This window comes from Dendropsophus ebraccatus, chromosome 11 (assembly GCF_027789765.1).
Source record: "Dendropsophus ebraccatus isolate aDenEbr1 chromosome 11, aDenEbr1.pat, whole genome shotgun sequence".
NCBI lineage: Eukaryota > Metazoa > Chordata > Amphibia > Anura > Hylidae > Dendropsophus > Dendropsophus ebraccatus.
Window position 1 is genome coordinate 7,757,480 of NC_091464.1, and position 22,336 is coordinate 7,779,815.

The window sequence follows — 22,336 nt, forward strand, 5'->3', positions numbered from 1 at the left end:
GTGTCCATAAAATGGTGAACCCCAGAGGTAAGGGTTGAGGACGGGGGCGTGGGGTTCCAAGCGATGCAGTGGGCAGAGGCCGTGGTTCAGGGCAGGGTGACACAGCAGCACCCATTGAGGAGGGAGCAGTGGTACACAGCAGACGTTCACTCTCTAGCTTCTTCTTGCAATTTACGGGGTCTCAGGGTACACCACTATTGAAACCGCAGCAACGTGAAGAGGTGATCACGTGGAGAGCAGAAAATGTGTCCAGTAATTTATCCACCACCCAGTCTTCCACGCAGTCCACCCATGCTACCCAAGGGAGTTGAACCCTTGCTCCAGCAGCTCAGCCCCCTTCCTCACAGCCTGGCCCCTCCAGGGAAAGAAGGGATTCAGATCCACCACCACCAGCATGCTCCCAGGAGCTCTTTTCTGGACCCTTCCCTGAGTCTGAGCAACAGGAGCAGTCGATCTGTCCTGATGCCCAAAGTATGCAGCTCACGCAGTCAGTGGGTGATGAGAGTGGGGACTTGCAAGCGGGGTTGGAAGAGATGTCTGATGATGATGACGATGAGACCCGGTTGTCAGACAGTGAGGTTGTTGTCATGGATGTAACTCAAGGTGGGGAGCAGAGTGAGGAATTGGAGGAAGAGCTGGTGGATGAGGACGAGGTGACTGACCCGAGCTGGGTGGATAAGCCTAAGAAAGACAGTGCTTCTGAAGGGGAGGAAAGTTCACCCGCAGGACCGGTTGGAAGATGAAGAGGGGTGGGCAGAGCGAGTAGATCAGCAACTGTTTCACAGAGTCAAACTCCTGTGGCCAGGCCTAGATGTTACCAAGTCTGGAGGTTTTTTAAAGAAAGTGCGGATGACCGACGGACTGTAGTGTGCAACGTGTGCGACGCAAGAATCAGCAGGGGAGCCACCACTACCAGCCTAACCACTACCAGCATGCGCAGGCATATGAGTGCTAAACACCCCATTCATTGGAAGCAAGGCCAGGGCCGCCGATAGGGCAGTACAACTGGTACTGCCATATGGGGCCCGGACCCTAAGAGACATGGGGGAGGGGGGGGCGCCGGCCGCCGCCGCCCATCCGCTAGCACCCCCCCCCTCCATCCAGCATGATCCAGCAGCACTGCCACTGACACAGCAAGTACCTAACAGCTACAGTCAGGGCCGCCATCAGGGCATTACTACTGGTACAGCTGTCAGGGCCTGAGCTCAAACAAGGATCCAGGGGGGCCCGGCCATCCAGCCTCCCAGCATACAGGCTCCTGACAGCTGTACCGCACAGGCAGGAAGCAGTAGAAACACAGGGCCCCCTCCCCCGCCCCTCACTATCTCCTCTTCCTGCTTTCACTTGTGCTGGGATGTCGGAGAAGGAGGGGGAGGGTCGGGGAGCCGCTGTGTGAGGAGAGGGACTTCAGCACCTGGTACCTGGAGCTTCCCTGGTCAGAGTAAGTGTGTGTCTGTGTGTTTATATATACATGTGTGCTGGTGTCTCTATACATGTGTCCTGGTGTCTGTATACATGTGTGCTGGTGTCTGTATGTCTGTATACATGTGTTCTGTTGTCTGTATGTGTGTATACATGTGTGCTGGTGTCTGTATACATGTGTGCTGGTGTCTGTATGTCTGTATACATGTGTGCTGGTACCAGATGGTAGCCAGGGTTTACCAGCAACACAGAGCGATTGTGGAATGCCAGATGTCAACCTCGGTAAGAAGCGGTAGTCAGGTCAGTCAGCTACCTCAAATCTACAATGAGGAGTGGACGTGGATGTCTGCTATCTGTCAGGTACTAGGCCCCTTTGAGGAGTCAACACAGATGGTCAGCGGCTATGCCGCCATCATCAGCCTAAACATCCTGTTGCTGTGTCTGCTTCAAACCTCCCTGCTCAGCCTCAAGTCTGAGACTTTGCCTTCATCTCAGGAGACAGATGAAGAACATCTGCCGCTACATAGCCAGACCACCCTGACGTTAGTTTCTCCCCACAGATTAGAGGATGAGGAGGATGAAGAAGAGGAGGAAGAGGAGCAGACTGCTGCCGCAACTGAAGAGGGTACCCATGCTTAATCCTTAGTTGTTGAACGTGTATGGCCTGAAGAATAGGAATTGGTGGAGGAGGGGGAGGAGGAGCGGGAGGAGGAAATTTAGACTATTGAGGAGAGGGAGTTCTTGCGTGTTGGGACCCTGGGGCACATGGCTGACTTTATGTTGGGCTGTCTTTCCCGTGACCCTTGGGTTAAAATTTTTTTGGGCAACACCGATTACTGGGTGTTCACCCTCCTGGACCCTCGGAACAAACAGAACTTTTCCACTCTCATTCCTGCCGATTAATGCAAGAGTGAATTAATATTAACAAGCCCTGGTGCAGAAGCTGAAAACGTACTTCCCATCTGACACCACTAGTGCCAGAGGACGTAGTTCTGTGGTCCAAAGAGCACACTCTCCAAGGCCTTTGACAGTTTCATGGCACCCCAGTAAGACTATGTCAACCATCCCCAGTCTAGACAGAGTAGGGGGGAGGCCTTTAGAAAGATGGTGAGGGAGTATCTTGCTGACCATACCAATGTCCTTCCCAATCACTCTGCCACATACAACGACTGGATTGCAAAACTGGATACGTGGCCCAAACTGGTGCTTTCGCCTTGGAGGTGCTGGGCTGTCCTGCCGCTAGCGTGTTGTCAGAGCGGGTCTTCAGTGCAGCTGGTGCCATCATCACTGATAAGCGCACCCACTTGTCAACTGACAGCGCTGACAGGCTGACGTTTGTAAAAATGAATAAAGCCTGGATTTCATCTGAATTCAACTGTCCACCCGGGGAAAGCAGCTCAACATGAAGATTTTTGGTATCTCCTCTCCTCCTCCAATTCTCAGCCAACAGCCAAGTCTTCTTCCGTCATGCTGTATCTGGCCTAATTTTTTGGAGGCTCACTTGCTACCTCACTAACTTTTAATGGTTCTCTGTGTCCTCACTGCCATGCTCTTGACGTCACTACATCTGCGGAGGAGTGGGACTGGTTGCCGGGGGCCCGCCGATTGTGTCCCCGGCAACCAGCCAGCTGTGTTATCTTTTTTTTGTGTGTGTAGCCACGGCCAGGGCCTCACCACCCCTGGTCGATCGCCATCAGGTGTACCCTTGTTGGTGACTGACAGCTGGCCTAGCCAGTTAGCTGTCAGCACCCGGGTTCATGTCCACTATAAATCCCTACCCCTGGCCTCACTCAATTTTTTGGGAGGCTCACTTGCTTCCTCATTCACTTTTAATGGTTTTCTGTGTGCTCACTGCCATGCTGTGTCTGGCCTAATTTTTGGGAGGCTCACTTGCTTCCTAACTCACTTTTAATGGTTCTCTGTGCTTACTGCCATGTTGTGTCTGGCCTAATTTTTGGGAGGCTCACTTGCTTCCTCACTCACTTTTAATGGTTCTCTGTGTGCTCACTGCCATGCTGTGTCTCGCCTAATTTTTTGGAGGCTCACTGGCTACCGCTTTTACCTTGTTCACTCTGTCCTCACTGCCATGCTGTATAAGGCTAAATTTTGGGGTGGTTCATATACTGCCTCTGTTTTTAATGGTTCTCTGTGTCCTCACCGCCATGCTGTGTAAGGCTAAGTTTTGGGGTGGTTCATATGCTACCTCTGTTTTTAATGGTTCTCTGTGTGCTCACTGCCATGCTGTGTCAGGCTGAGTTTTTGGGTGGTTTATATGCCTACCTCTGTTTTAACCAGGCTGTTGCCCAGAATTTGGCATAATGGTGCGATTAGGCATCCTCAGAGGCATCCATACATGCTGCCCCTGCTGTTTCCTGTTGTAAGGAATATGGACAGCCCTGTCCCTATTCATAAATATGTAAAGTGGTTTTATGTGTGGTGTGGTTTATATGTATTCGTGCAGTGGATATTTTATAGATTGTGATTGATATTTTATAGATTTAGTCTAATAGCAATAGCCCATAGCTGACGCAAGTTAATCATATGGACTTATTGATTAGCTTGGAGTCAGGCCGTCTGATTACCCTGTGTAAAAGACCAAAAGTCTCTCGGCATGGGGCAATAAGCGTGGAGCTGCAAAGGAGATGGTGGAGTAGATTGTAGCTAGTGTTGAATTCGCACCTCTGAGGCAGGCTCACTGACTCCAAGCCAGCAGGGGGTGGATGCTCTTTAAGAAAAGGAATATGAAATCTTTCATACCTTTGTCAAAATAAAAAATAGAGCCACAGAAGCCATACCATTGTGTTGGGTATGATGAGGACATCGCGGGGAGTCCAAACATGGCCTGTCTACCTGTCCTCATCATGCCATAAGGGGTATCTCACCTTCTCAGTGTCCGAGGCATATGATGTTTGATATGCCAGGAATCAGGACGACGAGATATGAATTATGAACAAGGGCTGGGGCCCGTACCATTGATATGGTGCCTGGGAAAGTATCTTTTTTGATATGTCCAAGTGTGTTCCCTTGAGGGCTGAGGGGGGCAGCTGAAGCTCTGCCCAAAGGGGCTGAGTTACAGATGTCAGGTGATGCCCTCAGCCCAACCCTTTCAGGTCTTACATAAAAGTGAGACCTAGGGAACATAGAATGTTCAGAAAGTTGGGGATCCAATCGAATTGGTTTGTGCAGCACTTTCTAAGCCCAAATCCCCAGGGAAGGAAGAACCTATACGACGCATCCTGTGCTAAGTATTAGAACTTTCTTATTTTATCCTTTTTGTTTTATTTGTTTGCAGTGTCTGTATGTCTTTTGTAACCATCTTTTTGTAACCAAGTACTGCCCATTTTATTGCATTAAACCTAAAAGTTTGATGGTTTGTCTTGTAGCCTAAACGAACCTAGTTAGCTCCAGGAAGAGTGCATGTGCGGTGTGTGACCGTATAGTGTATGACCGGGTGGCTTACTCTACCGTGTGGGTGTGTCTGCTTGCGGGTGGAACACTCTTGGGGTTCCCTGTCTCCCCAGTAACGTAATAGATAGGGTGTCTGGCAGCGGCTAGAAGGTTACGTGTATGACGACAGCCGGTGGATCCCAACATAGCAAAGTTCTGTGTGCGTGCTTCGTGGATGTGTGTCTGGCTGCGGTCAGTGGGTCATGTGTATGACAGCGACTGGTGGGTCCAGATACAGCGAAGTGTCGTGTTTGTGTTGGCCAACGAGCAGGCAGTGTTCGTGGCCAAGTGGGTGTCTGGTGTCTGGGTGGGCGGAAGGCGGCAGGTGGCGATTTACGCTCGAGTTACGGCCCGGGAGCAGGGCGTAAAGCGTGAGTGCTTGAGGTGAATTGACCTGTAGGGCTAGAGCAACCCAGGGGAGTCCAGAGCCCCAAGTTCCTTTGATTCCCTTGTCTTGTCCTTCTCCCCCCCCTTTTGGTCCTTGTTTTAGATCCTTTCCGCCTGGTGTGGTTAGGTCTCCCCTCCCCCTTGTCAGGGCCAGCGCAGGTTGGCGCGCGTGGTCGTGACACCTGTCTATTTCCGTTGTGTTTGTTTCCATCATTTTCTGAGGTTGACAGGTTTTCACACGACCTTCCCTCTACCGAACTTGGGCCCCCTGCAAAAATGCTCGAGTTTCCCATTGACTTCAATGGGGTTCGTTACTTGAAACGAGCACTCGAGTATCAGGAGATATTCGTCTCAAGTAACGAGCACCCCAGCATTTTAGTACTCGCTCATCACTAGAGCTCTGTGATTATGCTTTATTACAACATATGAATTGATCAATAGTAATATCTTTGTATGAGCTGATGTAAGGGATAATACAGTGTCACAATGATTTATACCTCCTGACTTATGTTTACATCACAAACTATAATTATTAGTATGTGACAGCGCGGAGATTGCAGCTGTCACCAGTGACTGTCGTATGCTATGGATCCCTGTAATCTCTGAGATGATCTAGTTAATCATTGATTCTTTTGACTGTCTACAAGTGACTATATCTGACTTTTCTTTTTTCACCTGAGATGATCTAGTTAATCATTGATTCTTTTGACTGTCTACAAGTGACTATATCTGACTTTTCTTTTTTCACCCTCTCTACCCTCCCTAGCATCTCTCTGGCATTTAAAAAGAAAATACCTTAATGCAGTTGAAATAAATGATCACAACACCTGATCGGTTCAGACAACACACAAAGACCCTCCTATACAGTGATTGTAATTGATACAATTAACTCCCAATACTTCAAGTAACTGAATCAGAATAAAGTTTTACTTATCCATCCCTGTGCCCCTGCAGTGCAGCAACACTGCTCATGGGGCACCCAAAGCCCCCATTCCTGTGACATCAGGGCCTGCTCACAAATGCCCCCTTAGTGACTGAGGCAGGGCACTTGGGAAATTCAGGACCCTGGATTCTGAGAGAGAACTGGTGGCACTACGCGACAGTGGCACAGGGACGGGTAAGTATGAATTCTTTATTCTTTATTATGTTCCCACCACCCCCTGGCCTTGGAGTACCTCTTTAATCCCTCTTTCCCATCCTAACCCAGGGTTGAGGAAAATGTAACCCTCCAACATTTGCAAAACCATAATTTCTATCATATCTGGAAAGCTTTGACCAGGCGTAGTGTAAATTGTAGTTTTGCAACAGCTAGAAGGCCACAGGTTTCCCATACTCTTACTGACCCCACCAGCAAGCTGTAGCCCTGCAACCTACTCCCCTAGCTCGTGCAGCCATACTCTACTGCAGGGGTCCTCAAACTACGGCCTGCGGGCCACATGTGGCCCCCTAAGGCTATTCATCCGGCCCCCACCTCTCCCCCGGACACTGCAGAGTGGCACCATGCCCCTGCCCCCTCCTGACAGAAACAGATGAGGAGTATGATCCTCCGCTGAGAGACAGTGTCATCCTCCACTGCTACTGCTGTGTTGGTGACATGTATGTATCTGTGTGTGTGTGTGTTCATGCTCATGTGTGGCTGTGGTAGAACTACAGCTCCCAGCATGCTCCTGTGTGTCTTTGGTAAAACTACAGCTTCCAGCATGCTCCTGTGTGGCTGTGGTACAACTACAACTCCCAGCATGATCCTATGTGGCTGTGGTAGAACTGCAACTCCCAGCATGATCCAGTGTGGTTGAAGTAAAACTACAGCTCCCATCATGCTCCTGTGTGGCTGTGGTAGAACAACAACTCCCAGCATTCTCCTGTGTGGCTGTGGTAGAACTACAACTCCCCCATCCTAAGCCACTCCCAATGCTCCTCCCCTGGACCAGAGACAGATGAGTACTGAGCCTCCACTCCACCTCCTCCTCATGGGCAGAGAAAGTGTCAATCCTACCTCGGACTGACTACATGTGAAGCTACACTTCCTCTCCCCATGTGACAACTTCCTACGGGGTGTGTAACAGCTCATGTGAGTGGTGGAGAAAAGAGAGCAAAGAGAGAAGTGGATAGAGATAGGTGAAAGGGAAGAATAGCTCTCATTGGTGTGCTGATCACAAACAAACAGTAACCCTTTGTTTACTACAGCTGTGCAATAAACAAATACAGATATACATACTAGCGACACCTAGTGGCAAAACTGAGATGTTTTCATTACCACTTGACTTTGAGTACAGGCTTTTGCAAGGGGTGTTCAAAGTAGCAACACCTGTGGTGGGACACCACACTAGTGACAGAGAAGCTGAAAAGAATGATGGATCACTTACATTGTTCTGTGCAGCTGAATGTCCTGAATAATATAGACAATAAGTAGTCCTCTCTATTATGTGTTTGTGCTTAGTAGTCCTCCAAATTCATGAGCCCCAGCAAACTCTGCCCATCAGGTGCTGATTGGCAGTAAATGATCCATGCTGTGTATTGGCAATCAACTGTCAATCAGCAGCTGGAGGACAGGAGGAGGGGTGTGGAATGAATCCTATTCTACTGCATATTAGGAGAACGGTGAATGATGTAACACACAATGATCTGTTCAGCATTTTTGTCACTAGTTTATGCTGCTATCATTTAAGGCAGCATAAACCCAGTGACAGATCCCCTGTATGGTAACATCTATTTTCTTTCTTTACATTTTTTCCTAGACACCATCTTTATAATACAGAGTAGAACATAGTTTACAATAAAGCTTTGCCTACATATCTATAGGAGACTGGCTCACACTGCTGACTAAGCCCAGAAAACCTCCTTTCTGAAACTCAATCATTTTTTTCCTCCATATATTCTGAGTTCCTTTGTGAAGTTTAGGATTTGTGGCAATAATAACAATTGGGCTTAGGGCCGAATATGAGGCTGCGAGAAATATCCGTGTGTCATTCATTTCGGGGCTTACAGCAGACAGTGTGAGAGTGTAAATCCACATAGAATTATCCATGCCATATAACAAAACATACAGTATAACCAATAAAATAACCGCCCTGGAGGCGCGATATTCTGCAGACTTTGTCTGACCCCGGTCAGAACTACGCAAGCCTTTAATGTTTTTCCCATGCTGATATAATATAGAAACCATGTAACTGCTTGATATAGTCATTAGTCCGACAGATATGAACTCCCGAATGACCGATACCAACCCATTCAAGAGAAAGGACACATATGTTACAAAGTCTGCGTCACAGTAAACTAGGTGCAATGAATAGGGCGAAGTAGAATTTGTTTTAGCCCGTCCATACAAAACAGTAGACGGATAGAGAAATATATTCATAGCCAACAGTAGCAACATAATAAGTGTAACGTTCTTCGATAAATTCTCTTTTAGGTACGTCCAGTATCTATTGATGGGAGCAACAAGTACACACTGGTGACAACTAAGAAAACTGGTAACGCATATAGACATAGCTCTACTGACCCGAAAAGTAAAAAGAACCAGCTTACACTCGGTATCATCCAGTAAGTGCTTTATGCCAAGGGCGTTTAGAGCTTGTGGTATGACGCGGGAGAAGACGACCAGGAGATTTGATAGGGCGAGGACCATGAGGATGATATTAGCCGGGAGAAGCTTCTTTTCAATCATTTTGATGTAGATAAATTTTAGGAGAATGAAAAAATTTCCAGGAATTCCAAGAACCATCAAGAGAATAAAGGCCAGAGCTTTAATCAAAAGGCGAAGCTCCATGTCCGGAATAAGATGAGTCTTGCTAAGAGAAAAGATAATAGTAGCAGTTTAGGGATACATGTAGTTAGATAAGCACATAGGCAGTCTTAAATTAGGCCCCACCCCCACGCCTCTTAGTAAACCTGGCCGACCCTGCACCAAGCCTAAATCATGATAAATCAGGAGCAGCAGGAGGACACGCCTAGTCTCCGCCTTACCGCCTTATTTTACACCCTTTGATAAATCTTCCCCATTGTGAGAACATAGCTTTAGGGGGAGATTTATCAAACATGGTGTAAAGTGAAACTGGCTCAGTTGCCCCTAGCAACCAATCAGATTCCACCTTTCATTCCTCACAGACTCTTTGGAAAATGAAAGGTGGAATCTGAGCCAGGTTTACTTTACACCATGTTTGATAAATCCCCGCCTTAGTGTTCAAATATTTTCGTTCCTGATTAGGGCTCATGCACACTTAGCAAAAGGTGAGGAATTGAAAAGGAATCCGCTCTTAAATTCTGTTCCAAATTCCTACAGTAAAATCTGAACAGAGCAATGTCCCATTGTGTTTAATGGGATTTCTACTATGTTGTTCACACTGCAGAATTTCAGAGCAGAATTTTCTGGCGCAGATTTGCTTTCTGCCCAAAGAAGTGACATGTGGGGGTAGGTTCACACTCCGGAATCTGCCCGGATAAGTTTCGGCGGATTCTGTGGCTCGTACGCATTCACGGCGGCGCGCATATCCGCCCGTGCCATAGACACCATTCTATGGCCGGGCGGATTCCACTGAAAGAATTGACATGTCTATTCTTTCAGCAGAATGTGGAATTGGCTAGGCCATAGAATGGTGTCTATGGAGCTGGCTTATCCAGGCGGATTCCGTAGGGTGACCTACCCTCACATGTCACTTCTTTGGGCGGATTCTGCTAGAGCAGTGCTTCTCAATTCCAGTCCTCAGGCCTCACCAACTGGTCATGTTTTGAGGATTTCCTTAGTATTTAACAGGTGATATAATTATAGCCAGTGCATCCGGTATTATCACAGGTGATCTTTGTATGGGAAATCCTCAAAACATGACCTGTTGGTGAGGCCTGAGGACTGGAACTGAGAAGCACTGTGCTAGAGGAATCCTATAGAAGTCAATGGGGCTTGAATTCTGCTTAAAATTATGCTTGCATTCTGCTCAAATTCAGCTCCTTTTCTGCTTCTATTCTGCCAGAGCAGAATAGAAGAGGAATTTTCAAGTAGAAATCTTTCCTCTTCAATTCCTTGTCTATTGCTCAGTGTGCATGAGCCCCTTGGGTGAAAAAAGACTGACCAAGAGATTGACGGAAATGCTATGTGTGAACATAGCCAAATATAAATATTAGAAAGTATCTAAAAACACTATCCTACATAGACAAAGCAGGAACAGGAGCTATTCTTCATGTAACTCCCAATAAATATGAATACTCACTTCTGCTTTCTGATCTTGAGTTACTCCTAGCGATATAAGTTACAACGTTATTTATAATATCTTTTTTTTTGTCCCCATAGTCATCACACTGGGGACTCATTATTCATTACCAGCTCTCATTGGATGTTCATGAATAGTTCCACTAAATAACCAATCATTAGTTGTTTTTCTTAGATCCCTATGGCTCAGCCCTGGTCGCTATTCATTAGTGTCAAAGTTAATATTATTTAATTAAAAATGTTATATGATTCTTTTATATACATATCTACAGGGAATGGAATACATGCACACTAGTAAGGTGGCTATCCAGCATTAGAAAATAGAGCTGCTTTCTTTCAGAAGCGCCACTCTTTTCCTTCGTGTTTGGTATTACAGCTCAGTTCCTTTTGAAGTGAAGGGAGAAAAGTTGTAATACCACATACAGTGTCCGGGTAGCCGTCTACCGGCTTCTGTAATATAAAGATTGTGGTGGAGCTGTAGAATGCAGGTAACATAAGTTTGGTTACAGTCACACGTCAGTATAATTCCAAGGATGAGTTTCAAGCTCAGCAATTTTTGATTTGAAATCTGCAAAATGACCTCCATAGTGCATCTGTAGTGTACTCCCTATGCTGGCTGGTGAGGTGATCCTGGTGGTGCGGTCCTCTTTTCGATACACCTGTTCCTGTGCTCAGCATCAAATTTGTCTTGAGCACTGTCCCGGTCGGAGAACTGGAGGCAGGCCCATCGCCCCTCCAGTGCAATGTTATCCCCTCCCCTTTGTGACGTACCTCTAGTGCTCCGAGCCAGCACGGTGCTCAAGACGAATATGGCGCAGAGCACAAGAACTCAGCAAAGTTTTGAAAAAAGGACTGCGCCACTGGGATCAACGCAGCATCCCCAATCAAGTAATGTAAAAAAAAAAGTTATGTACCTGATGGTACATTCATTTTAAGGCTGTGTTCACAGGCTGTTAAGACAACGGCTGTTCTGCTTGAACAGTCATTGTTTAACACTACCTACAGATTTAATTAATGATCATTACATTAAACAATTAGCATTAACCCTTTGAGGACCAGGCCCAAAATGACCCAGTGGACCGCGCAAATTTTGATCTTAGTGTTTCCGTTTTTCCCTCCTCCCCTTCTAAGAGCTCCAGCACTTTCAGTTTTTTATCTACAGGCCATGTAAGGGCTTATTTGTTACAGGAATAGTTGTACTTTGTAATGGCGTCATTCATTTTACCATAACATGTATGATGGAATTCCAAATATATTATTTATGAAGATATAAATTGGTGAAATCGCAAAAAAGAATGCAATATGGTAACGTTTGGGGGGTTCCTGTGTCTACGTAATGCACTATATGGTAAAAGCGACATGATACCATTACTCTATAGGTCAGTACGAACACAACCATATGCAGGTTTACGCAGATTCTCTAATGTTATATATTTTTTTTAAATGAAATCCTTTTTTTTGGCAATTAATTATAAATAAAATGGGACTATCGTGACGCTTATAACGGTTTTATTTTTTCACCTACGGGGCTGTATGGGGTGTCATTTTTTCCGCCATGATCTCTAGTTTTTATTAATACCATATTTGTGAAGATCGGACGTTTTGATCACTTTTTATTAATTTTTTTATATATATAATGTAACATAAAATCGGTAATCCGCGCACTTTTTTCCCTCTTCTCGTGTACGCCGTTTACCGTTCGCAATGACGCTTGTTATATTTTAATAGATCGGACAATTACGCACGCTACGGTATATTATATGTTTATCTATTTATTTATTTTTATATGTTTTATTTATATAATGGGAAAGGGGGGTGATTTCAACTTTTATTGGGGGAGGGGTTTTGGGGTAGTGTGTTAGTGTTTTTAACTTTTTTTTTTTTACACATTTGAAGTCCCTTTGGGGGACTTTTACATTCACTACTTGGATTTCTACACTGAGGAATGCTATGCCATAGGCATAGCATTGATCAGTGTTATCGGCGCTCTGCTCATTGAGCCTGCCTGTGCAGGCTCAGTGACCAGAGCGCCGATCGGACCGCACGGAGGCAGGTAAGAGACCTCCGGCGGCCCGTTTTACCGATCGGGACCCGATCGGTAAGTGACAGGGGACTCCCCCTGTCACTTACACTTAAACGCCGCGGTCGCGGCGTTTAAGGAGTTAATGACACGCGGCAGCGCGATCGCTGCAGCGTGTCATTACCGGTGAGGTCCCGGCTGCTGATTGCAGCCGGCCCCCACCTGCTATGAAGCGTGCTCCGCTCCGGAGCGCGCTTCATAGCGTGAGAAACACCCAGGGCGTACAGTTACGCCCTAGGTCGTCTGGGGACAGACTTCCATGGCGTAACTATACGCCCTGGGTCGTCTAAGGGTTAAACAATGGCCATTCATGTGGGCTTACATTTCACAATCTTTTTCACCTTCCCGAAAATAAGGAATTGTATTGCATCTAACCCTGAAGAAAAGTCTAATAAATATTCACCACGGCGAGCCAAGTTGCGAGGAGCCTCCTTAATAGAATGGGCCTTTACTAGACGTATGGGGGGGGATTTATGAAGAATGGGGCACGCCTCTTAGGGCCGGACGGCGAAATCTGCCTGTGCATAAAATGAAGTCTATGGCACAAGCGGAGAGTGACGTGGGAGCATGTGGGGGCAAGCGGCCGAATCTGCCACAAGTCCTCTGCGTGTTTTCCTCAGTGGGGGAGATTTATCAAACATGATGTAAAGAGAAACTGGCTCAGTTGCCCCTAGCAACCAATCAGATTCCACCTTTCATTTTCTGTGAGGAATGGAAAGTGGGATCTGATGCTGTCAGGGCTGCGGCGGCGTCCCGCGCTCCGGACCGCCGCCGCACCCCCTCACCCTATCCTGCAGCCGCCGGTGTCCACGTGCAGGGACCCAGCGCTTCTGCCACTTCGGCCCCTGGGGGCTCCTCACCTCACCCGGCTCCCGTTCGTCGCTGTGCCGGCCGGCGCGCGTCCCCGCCTCCTAGGGCGCGCGCGCGCCGGCTGTCTCAGGGTTAAAGGGGCAGTCCGCCCCTAATTGTTTTTCGCACATCACACTCTCCTATAAGTTCCAGCCCTGCCCCACTACAGGTGTTGAAGCCTCTACATGCTTCCCATAGCGTTTGGGCCAGCTCCCTGTTGTTCCTGACCTCAGTCCTTGTTACTTGTTCCTGTCTGCTGTCCCGGTCCCTAGTCCCTGTCCGCTGCTTACCCATTGTTCCTGAGTACTGCCTGCCACCTGCGGTTACGCCTACAGACCTCTGCCCGCACTATCTTCTGCCTACTGCTCCTTCCACGCCTCGCCTGCTTTCACTAGCAACCAAGCCAGGGGTAGCGACCTGGGGGTCGCCTGCCGCAGCAAGTCCATCCCGCCTTGCGGCGGGCTCTGGTGAAAACCAGCGGCCCCTTAGACTCCGCTCCCTGGTGCGGTTACTGCCATCGCTAGTGACGGTTCAGTGGATCCACTACTCCAGGCGTTACAGTAGGCTCCAACCATGGATCCCGGCGAGGTGCCTGATATCCATGACGTAGCCAGAGTGGTCGCCCAACAGTCACAACAAATTCAGCAACAGTCGCAGCAGATCCAGCAACTGACTGCCGCCTTACAGCAGCATACTACAGCCCAGCGCTCACCACCTCCTGCAGCCTCTTCGAGACTTTGACTGACTCTCCCGAGTAAATACGGAGGCGATCCCAAGTTGTGCAGAGAATTCCTGACTCAATGCACCATGCATATTGACCTCTTAAGTAGTCAGTTTCCCACCGAGCGCTCTAAAGTGGCTTTCATCATCAGCCTACTGGAGGGTAGAGCTCTGGCTTGGGCCACGCCGCTGTGGGACCGAGATGACCCTGCTGCTGCCAATCTCCGAACCTTCCTGGCCGAGTTTCGCTCCGTCTTTGAGGAACCTGCCCATGTGTCTTCGGCTGAGACTGCCCTCCTCAATCTCTCTCAAGGGAGTTCCTCCGTTGGCGACTAGGCCATCCAGTTCCGCACCCTGGCAGCAGAATTAGACTGGAATGAGGCCGCTTTAATAGCCACCTTCAAGAAGGGCCTGTCCAGTCGGGTGAAAGACGTGCTCTCCGCCCGAGACCTTCTTACCTCCTTGAACGATCTCATTCTACTGGCTTCCAGAGTCGACAACCGGTTTTCCGAGAGAGAGGAGGAGGTCCGGCAAGAACGGCGACTAAGCCTGCCCCGTCGCCATCCCCGGCTGGCACCGGTTCTCCAGAATCCCGTCGCTCCAGTACCCCAGTCGACTCATGAAGTTCCCATGCAGGTAGAACGAGCTCGCCTGACGTCAGATGAGAGAGCTCGTCGACTGGAGCTGAATCTCTGCCTCTATTGCGGTGGCTCTGATCATTTCCGGCAGAGATGTCCCCAACGTCCTCAGCGTCTGGGAAACGCTGGCACCTAGGTCCGGTGGGAGAGGCCTCCCTATATGTGAATGCCACCTCTCCAAGGTTGTCTATGCCAGTGTCCATCCAGACACCCTCAGGACAAACTCACCAGACTACTGCCTTCATCAACTCTGGGTCTGCAGGCAGTTTCATTGCAGCCACATTGTTCCAAAGATGGCGGTTACCCGTGACCCATCTAGCCCGATCCCTGTCTATCTCCTCGGTCACGGGCGAGACTCTTACCGAAGCTGTACACTACCAGACTGCACCTCTAGTCCTCCAGGTGGGCGCTTTACATCAGGAGAAGATCTCCTTCTACGTCTTGTGCCATTCCTCTTCCGAGATCCTGCCGGGCCTCCCTTGGCTGCAATTACATACCCCTAAATTAGTGGATGCGGACAAACAAACATGAATGAACAAAGAGGGGCGCTTATGGTGCAGTAGGTTTGATTTGTTGAAATAATTTACATCAGGCAAGGCAACTCACCTTCTGGTGTTGTGCGAGCAATAGGCACAACACCAGTAGAGCTTGTAGATACTATGGAGTCCACAGCCTGGCACCCAGCATGTAGAGGATAGAACCGTCACGATACCATCACTCGCAATTCATAGGGGAAAAGACTAAAAGCAAACTGAGATGGCCTTGGCGCTGGACATGAAAATCAATCTCTAATTCTTGTAGAACACTTCTTTATTATGAGCAACGCGTTTCGGCGCCGTTCTGTCGCCTTTATCAAGGATAAAGGCGACAGAATGCCGCAGAAACGCGTTGCTCATAATAAAGAAGTGTTCTACAAGAATTGGAGATTGATTTTCATGTCCAGCGCCAAGGCCATCTCAGTTTGCTTTTAGTCTTTTCCCCTATACCCCTAAATTAGACTGGAGAACCGGGGAGATTCTCAGTTGGGGTCTGGACTGTCCAAAGCGGTGTCTGAAGCCTCCTCAGCCCAAGTGCTCTGTGATGTCACCTGACTCCGTCAAGCCTCTACCCGGCCTACCGGCGGAATACCAAGACTTGGCTGATGTCTTTTCTGCCAAAGAGGCGGACTCTCTACCCCCTCACTGGACGTACGATTGTCCCATAGACCTCCTTCCTGGAACTTCTCCTCCACGAAGTCGGGTGTATCCTCTCTCCGTACCCGAGACTGAGGCCATGTCCTCCTACATCCGGGAGAACTTACAGAAGGGTTTCATCCACAAATCCACGTCCCCTGCTGGCGCAGGATTCTTCTTTGTGCAGAAGAAGGACGGTTCTCTCCGCCCATGCATAGACTACCGGGGCCTAAATAAGGTGACTGTCAAGAACCGATACCCTCTTCCGCTTATCCCCGAACTATTCGATCATCTGTGCGGAGTCAGGATCTTCTCCAAGCTGGATCTCAGGGGAGCGTACAATTTAATCCGTATTCATGAAGGAGACGAATGGAAGACCGCTTTTAACACCAGAGATGGGCACTACGAATACCTGGTCATGCCATTCGGCCTATGCAATGCCCCAGCGGTCTTCCAGGAATTCGTCAACGACATATTCCGGGACCTCCTCTATGTCTGCGTCATCATCTATTTTGACGACATTCTGGTCTTCTCCCCTGACCAACAGACTCATGTGATACAAGTACGTCAGGTCCTACGAAGACTACGGGCCAATCATCTGTACGCCAAGCTGGAGAAGTGCGTTTTCCATCAGCGCAGCCTTCCGTTTCTTGGGTATATTGTCTCCGATCGGGGTCTACAGATGGATCCAGCCAAACTCTCAGCTGTTCTCCAGTGGCCACGTCCTTTGCCAACTACTATCGGCAGTTCATCCCACATTTCTCTACCCTGGTCGCACCCATGGTGGCTCTCACTAAGAAGAAGGTGGATCCCAGGCATTGGCCTCCTGAGGCCGAGCAAGCCTTCACTAGCCTAAAGTCTGCCTTTGCCTCTGCTCCTGCTCTAGTACGCCCGGATGCCACCAAGCCGTTTTCACTTGAGGTCGACGCATCTTCAGTGGGCGCTGGAGCCGTCCTTTCGCAAAGGCACTGGAGGAGTGGTGTCATCTCCTAGAGGTAGCTAGACATCCAGTCAACATCTACACGGACCACAAGAACCTTCTCTACCTCCAATCGGCCCAATGCCTCAATCCCCGGCAGGCCAGGTGGTCGCTTTTCTTCTCACGATTCAATTTCATCATTCATTTCCGTCCAGCTGAGAAGAACGTTAAAGCTGATGCACTTTCCTGAGCATCTGATGTTATGGGGCAAGAGGAATCTCTTCGCCACATTATACCCCCTGATCGTCTAGTGCCAGTCACCACCTCTACTCTTCAGAGAGTGCCTCCCGGAAAGACCTATGTGCGCCCTGCACTTCGAAGACGAATTTTGAAGTGGGGTCATTCCTCTTTGGTGGCCGGGCATCCGGGAGTTCAAAAGACCGGGCAATTGATCTCCCGCCACTACCGGTGGCCCAATCTCGTCCAGGATGTCAAGGACTTTGTGGCTTCCTGTGCCGTTTGTGCCAAAAACAAGTCGTCCCGTCAAAGACCTGCCGGCCTACTTCAGCCCTTGCCAGTTCCAGACTGTCCCTCGCGCCACATAGGGATGGACTTCATCACTGATTTGCCTCCATCTGCGGGCAACACAGTTATTTGGGTGGTTACTGACAGCTTCTCAAAAATGTCTCACTTTGTGGCTCTTCCTGGACTTCCATCTGCTCCCCGTCTGCCCCAGTTGTTCTTTCAACACATCTTCCGCCTCCATGGTCTTCCCCTTCACATCGTGTCTGACAGAGGCTCACAATTCATCTCAAAGTTTTGGTGTGCCCTCTGCTCACAGCTCCAAGTGAAGTTGGACTTCTCGTCTGCCTATCACCCTCAGACCAACGGGCAAGTGGAGAGGGTCAACCAGATCCTGGGCAACTATCTACGCCATTTTGTCTCAGCTCGCCAAGACAACTGGTCCAGCCTACTTCCATGAGCAGAGTTTTCCTACAACCATCTGGACTCAAGTTCCACAGGCAAGTCACCCTTCTATATTGTCTATGGGCATCACCCTGGTGCTCCTCTGCCTCTCTCTCCATCCTCCGAGGTCCCAGCCGTGGAGATATTGTTGTCTGACCTGCAGTCAATCTGGGAACAGACTCGACAGTCTTGCTCAAGGCATCTGACCGCATGAAGGACCAGGCGGATAAGAAAAGGAGACCTGCCACAAACTTTCTCCCTAGTGAAAAAGTCTGGCTCTCGGCCAAATATGTCCGACTCAAGATTCCCAGCTACAAGTTGGGTCCTCGATTCCTCGGTCCTTTCTCGGTGCTAAAACGCATCAACCCAGTCACCTACAAACTCCGTCTACCCCCTACTATGCGGATCCCGAACTCCTTCCATGTTTCCCTCTTAAAGACAGATTCTCCAGTTTCACTTTATTCTATGCTTGATAAATCTCCCCCAGTGAGCACATACCCTTACAGGAGGAGATTTATCAAGGGGTGTAAAATATAAACTGGGGTAAACTGCCCACAGCAGCCAATCACAGCTCAGCTTTCATTTTACCAGAACTGAAAACTCTGAGCTGTGATTGGTTGCTATGGACTGAAAGATGAGCTGTGATTGGTTGCTATGGGCTTAAAGCTGAGCTGTTATTGGTTGCTATGGGCTTAAAGCTGAGCTGTTATTGGTTGCTATGGGCAGGTTACACCAGTGTCTCTACCCTGTGCTGTTAGGAGTTTGTATTTTGTGTACAAACAATTTTTTTAAGTAACGTTTATTCCTTTTTCACAATGTCTGGATCGAGTTATCTGCACGTTCACAAGCACCATCACATAATATATACCAGGCTTTACTATACGGTCACATGGACTTAATCCGCTCTGGATCTAAAATAGATAAAATTGGCACCATCAAATGTGCAATAAACTAAGTGTGTGTGTGTGTGTGTGTGTGTGTGTGTGTGAACATGTCCTTAAAGGGAACCAATCAGCAGCAAATTTGCTAATAAAAATTGTTAATAAAGCTCCTACTACGCTTATGTGGGCGGAGATACGGGGTTCCACGGCTGTTAAGCCCCCCCCCCCCCCAGTACTGTCCAACAATAACATGCATTTTTCAGGGAAAAGACCACAAAGAAATCCTTTATACGGTAAGATATGAAAAGTCCAGAATATAAGCTAAAGAATATCACTGTAATTCAGTGGAGCCACTCACCCTCTCCCCCTGTCTTCTGGTCAACTTAGTGTGGTGGCGACAAGCAGAAATTCCTAATCTTTCCATCCAGGCTTAGAGTCTCTTTTAAGGAAAAGGTTTTCTTTTTTGATACTGCTACAGAGGCCCTGGACTGGCTGAAGAGAGATTGGACTGAACAATGAGGGAGGAGAGAGGGAGTGAAGGAGGAGAGGTATATGCGATAAGGCTAAGAGGGAAACCAGAGAATGGCTTTAGCCATGGTGGTACACCAGGTGGGGGTGTGGGAGGGGAGTGGGAGGGGGTTGGGGTGGTAAGAAGGGTCTACGAGGAAGAGGGAGCTGTTGTGTTGCTTTTTAGTTATTTATTTATTTTTTCCTTTTTTTGTGTTTTTTGTGTTAGATGGCAGTAGGTAAGGTGAAATTATTTTATTGAAATGTGAGAGGAATGGCTGACAAGAATAAGTGATGTGCGTTCTTTGACCTAGTTAGTATACAGTTACCAGCCATTATATGTTTGGGTGAGACCCATGGCACCGAAGAGACCAAAACTAGACTATTCCGTAAATGGGCCAGCCATGAGTTCCACTCATTATTTTCTAATTATTCTTCAGGGGTATCTCTGTATGTGCATAAGAAAATTCCCTTCAGGTTGATAAATAAGAAGATAGATAACAGAGGACAATTTATTTTTTTTACATTGTGTTCTTTATAATACTGAAGTGGTACTGGCAACATTTTATATTCCTCCGCCGTTTGCATGACAGCCAATTGTTGATTTGATAGAATATTTATTGGTAAGACCAGAGTTGCCAGTTCTTGTTTGTTGGGACTTCAATGCGGTCCTTGACTCCTACCAGGACAGAACTGGGAAGATGCAGAAGGTAAAAGTGGAGGAATCGCTGTTGGACGGGATCGTGATGGAGGCAGGCCTGAAGGACGTTTGGAGATATTTATACGGCGATACTGTAGCATTCTTGTGTTTTGGCTCATCCTTCAGCTCTGTCTCCAGAATCGATCTGATCTTTTGCAATGACTGAGCTCTGAGGTATGTGATTAAAATGTCCTATGAGGCTAGGTCAGTCCCTGACCACGCCCCAGTAGTGGTGGCCATTGGGGGTCTTTTTGAGGGGGGGGGGGGGTGAGGAGGCCCTTCAGGCATAACCCACACTGGTTGTCCATTCTGGATAACAGGCAGGTAACTCGGGAAGAAATACTGCTATTTTGGGAACGTAATAAAGACTCTATTAAAGTGAGATATGTATGGGATGCCCTAAAGGCCTACCTTAGAGGGATCTTTCTTTGGGACATCGCATATAAAAAAAAGTCCAACTTTGCTAAAGAAATGGAACTTAAAGAAGTAGTGCAATCAACTGAAGAGGCATTTGGTCTTTCCCCGAGAGTAGAGAACGGGGAGAAAGTTGAAGTTGCGCAGAGTCATTATGCGGATTTTCTTGAGGTCCACTAGGTGGTGCTGTGCAACAAGAGAAAATAACTTGTATCACATATAAATGCTATCAACCAGGACGCTCATTTATATAAGGGACAATAGTCTGCAGTCTCCCCCATTGCCTATCTATTTAATATAGCGTGCTAGCAATCAGGGCCGGCCTTAGGGTAAATGGCGCCCTGTGCATACAACTACCCTCCCAGCCATACACACAACTACCTCCACAGCCATACAAACAATTACCCCCCTCAGCCATACAACTACCCTTCCCAGCCATACACACAACTACCGCCCCAGCCATCTAATTACCCCTCTCAGCCATACAACTACCCTTCCCAGCCATACACACAACTACCGGCCCAGCCATACAATTACCCCCCTCAGCCGTACAACTACCCTCCCAGCCATACACACAACTACCGCCCCAGCCATAAAACAATTACCCCCCCTCAGCCATACAACTACTCTCCCAGCCATACACACAACTACCGCCACAGCCATACAATTACCCCCATCAGCCATACACACAACTACAATGACCTTTAGTTTTAGCATAATAAAATAAAATAAAAGTTTACATTTTTAAAACATTTTTGGTTAAAATTGCCCTATTCTATTTTAGCTATCAGGGTATGCTGGGGGTTGTAGTCCTGTAATAGTTCAGCTTTTAGGCTATGCTGGGGGTTGTGGTCTTGTAATATTTCAGCTATTAGGCTATGCTAGGGGTTGTGGTCCTGTAATATTTCTGCTATCAGGGTATGCTGGGGGTTTTAGTCCACTGGCAGCCACAGACTGGGAACGCTATGAGATACAATAAAATCTACTGTAGCAGTCTGTACTTGTGATTATCATTACTACCCAGAGAGTCTGATACAATGGCTGCAGCCATCACCATCAACAGGGACTGTGCCCAGAGTCTATTGTATTCACTAGCACAGCTCTGCTAAACCAGGTACCATGATCACTTAGACAGCTCTGCTATACCGAGTCCAGTGATCACTTAGGGTGGTATTACACGGGCCGATGGGGGCCCGATAATACCTGTAAACGAGCAGCGATCTACTGTGCCTATTACACGGCCCGATAATCGTTAAACAAGGGCTGCAAGGACATTGTTACCGATGTTCTTGCAGCCCTTGCACAACTATATACATTATCCATCCACGTTCCAGGGCTGCTGCTGCAGTCTTCTTCTCCCTGTGTCCCGCGCGCTCTTACTTCAGAGAGGCCTGTCAGCTGACAGGCCACTCAGCCAATCACAGGCCGGGACTGCCGCGGCCTGTGATTGGCCGGGAGGTCTGTCAGCTGACAGACAACTCTGACGTTACAGCGCGAGGGACCCGGGGAGAAGCGGACGGCAGGAGCAGCCCTGGAACATGGATGGGTAATGTATATCGTTAGTCGCCGGCCATGCACCGATATTACACGTAGCAGTGCGCGGTCGGCGCCCGACAAAAATAGGTCAGAACCTAAATTAACGATCAGCAGATGATCGTTTTCATCGGCTGATCGTTGCATTTATTACATTGAACGATAATCGTTCCATGTAATAGTTCACCCTTAGACAGCTCTGCTATACCGAGTCCAGTGATCCCTTAGACAGCTCTACTATACCGAGTCCACTTATCACTTAGACAGCTCTGTACTCAGTATAGCAGTATAGGTGTCTAAGTGATCACTGGACTCTGTATAGTAGAGCTGTCTAAGGGATCACTGGACTCGGTATAGCAGAGCTGTCTAAGTGATCACTGGACTCGGTATAGCAGAGCCGTCTAAGTGATCACTGGACTCGATATAGCAGAGCTGTCTAAGTGATCACTGGACTCGGTATAGCAGAGCTGTCTAAGTGATCACTGGACTCGGTATAGC

General features: G+C 48.1%; 2 protein-coding genes across 2 annotated transcripts in view; both read right to left on the reverse strand.

Annotated features, from left to right (window-relative positions):
* The window catches only part of LOC138768069 (olfactory receptor class A-like protein 1), a 22,896-nt gene extending 14,057 nt beyond the window's left edge, over positions 1-8,839 (reverse strand). Inside the window, exon 1 of the mRNA XM_069946083.1 lies at positions 8,759-8,839. The gene's annotated coding sequence lies outside the window, so the exon portion shown is untranslated. The remainder of the gene's footprint in view (positions 1-8,758) is intronic.
* Positions 8,045-19,054, reverse strand: LOC138767354 (olfactory receptor class A-like protein 1). The gene is made up of 2 exons (XM_069944851.1): positions 19,043-19,054; positions 8,045-9,047 (listed from the first exon to the last, which is right to left on the reverse strand). The coding sequence occupies exon 2, from the start codon at positions 9,023-9,025 to the stop codon at positions 8,045-8,047; it is 981 nt and encodes a 326-aa protein (XP_069800952.1). The 5' UTR covers positions 9,026-9,047; positions 19,043-19,054.
* Between the last annotated feature and the right edge of the window lie 3,282 nt (positions 19,055-22,336).

What these genes read in the sequence shown, in the direction of transcription:
- LOC138767354 (XM_069944851.1), bottom strand. Translation starts at nt 9,025, where the DNA reads ATGGAGCTTCGCCTTTTGATTAAAGCTCTGGCCTTTATTCTCTTGATG.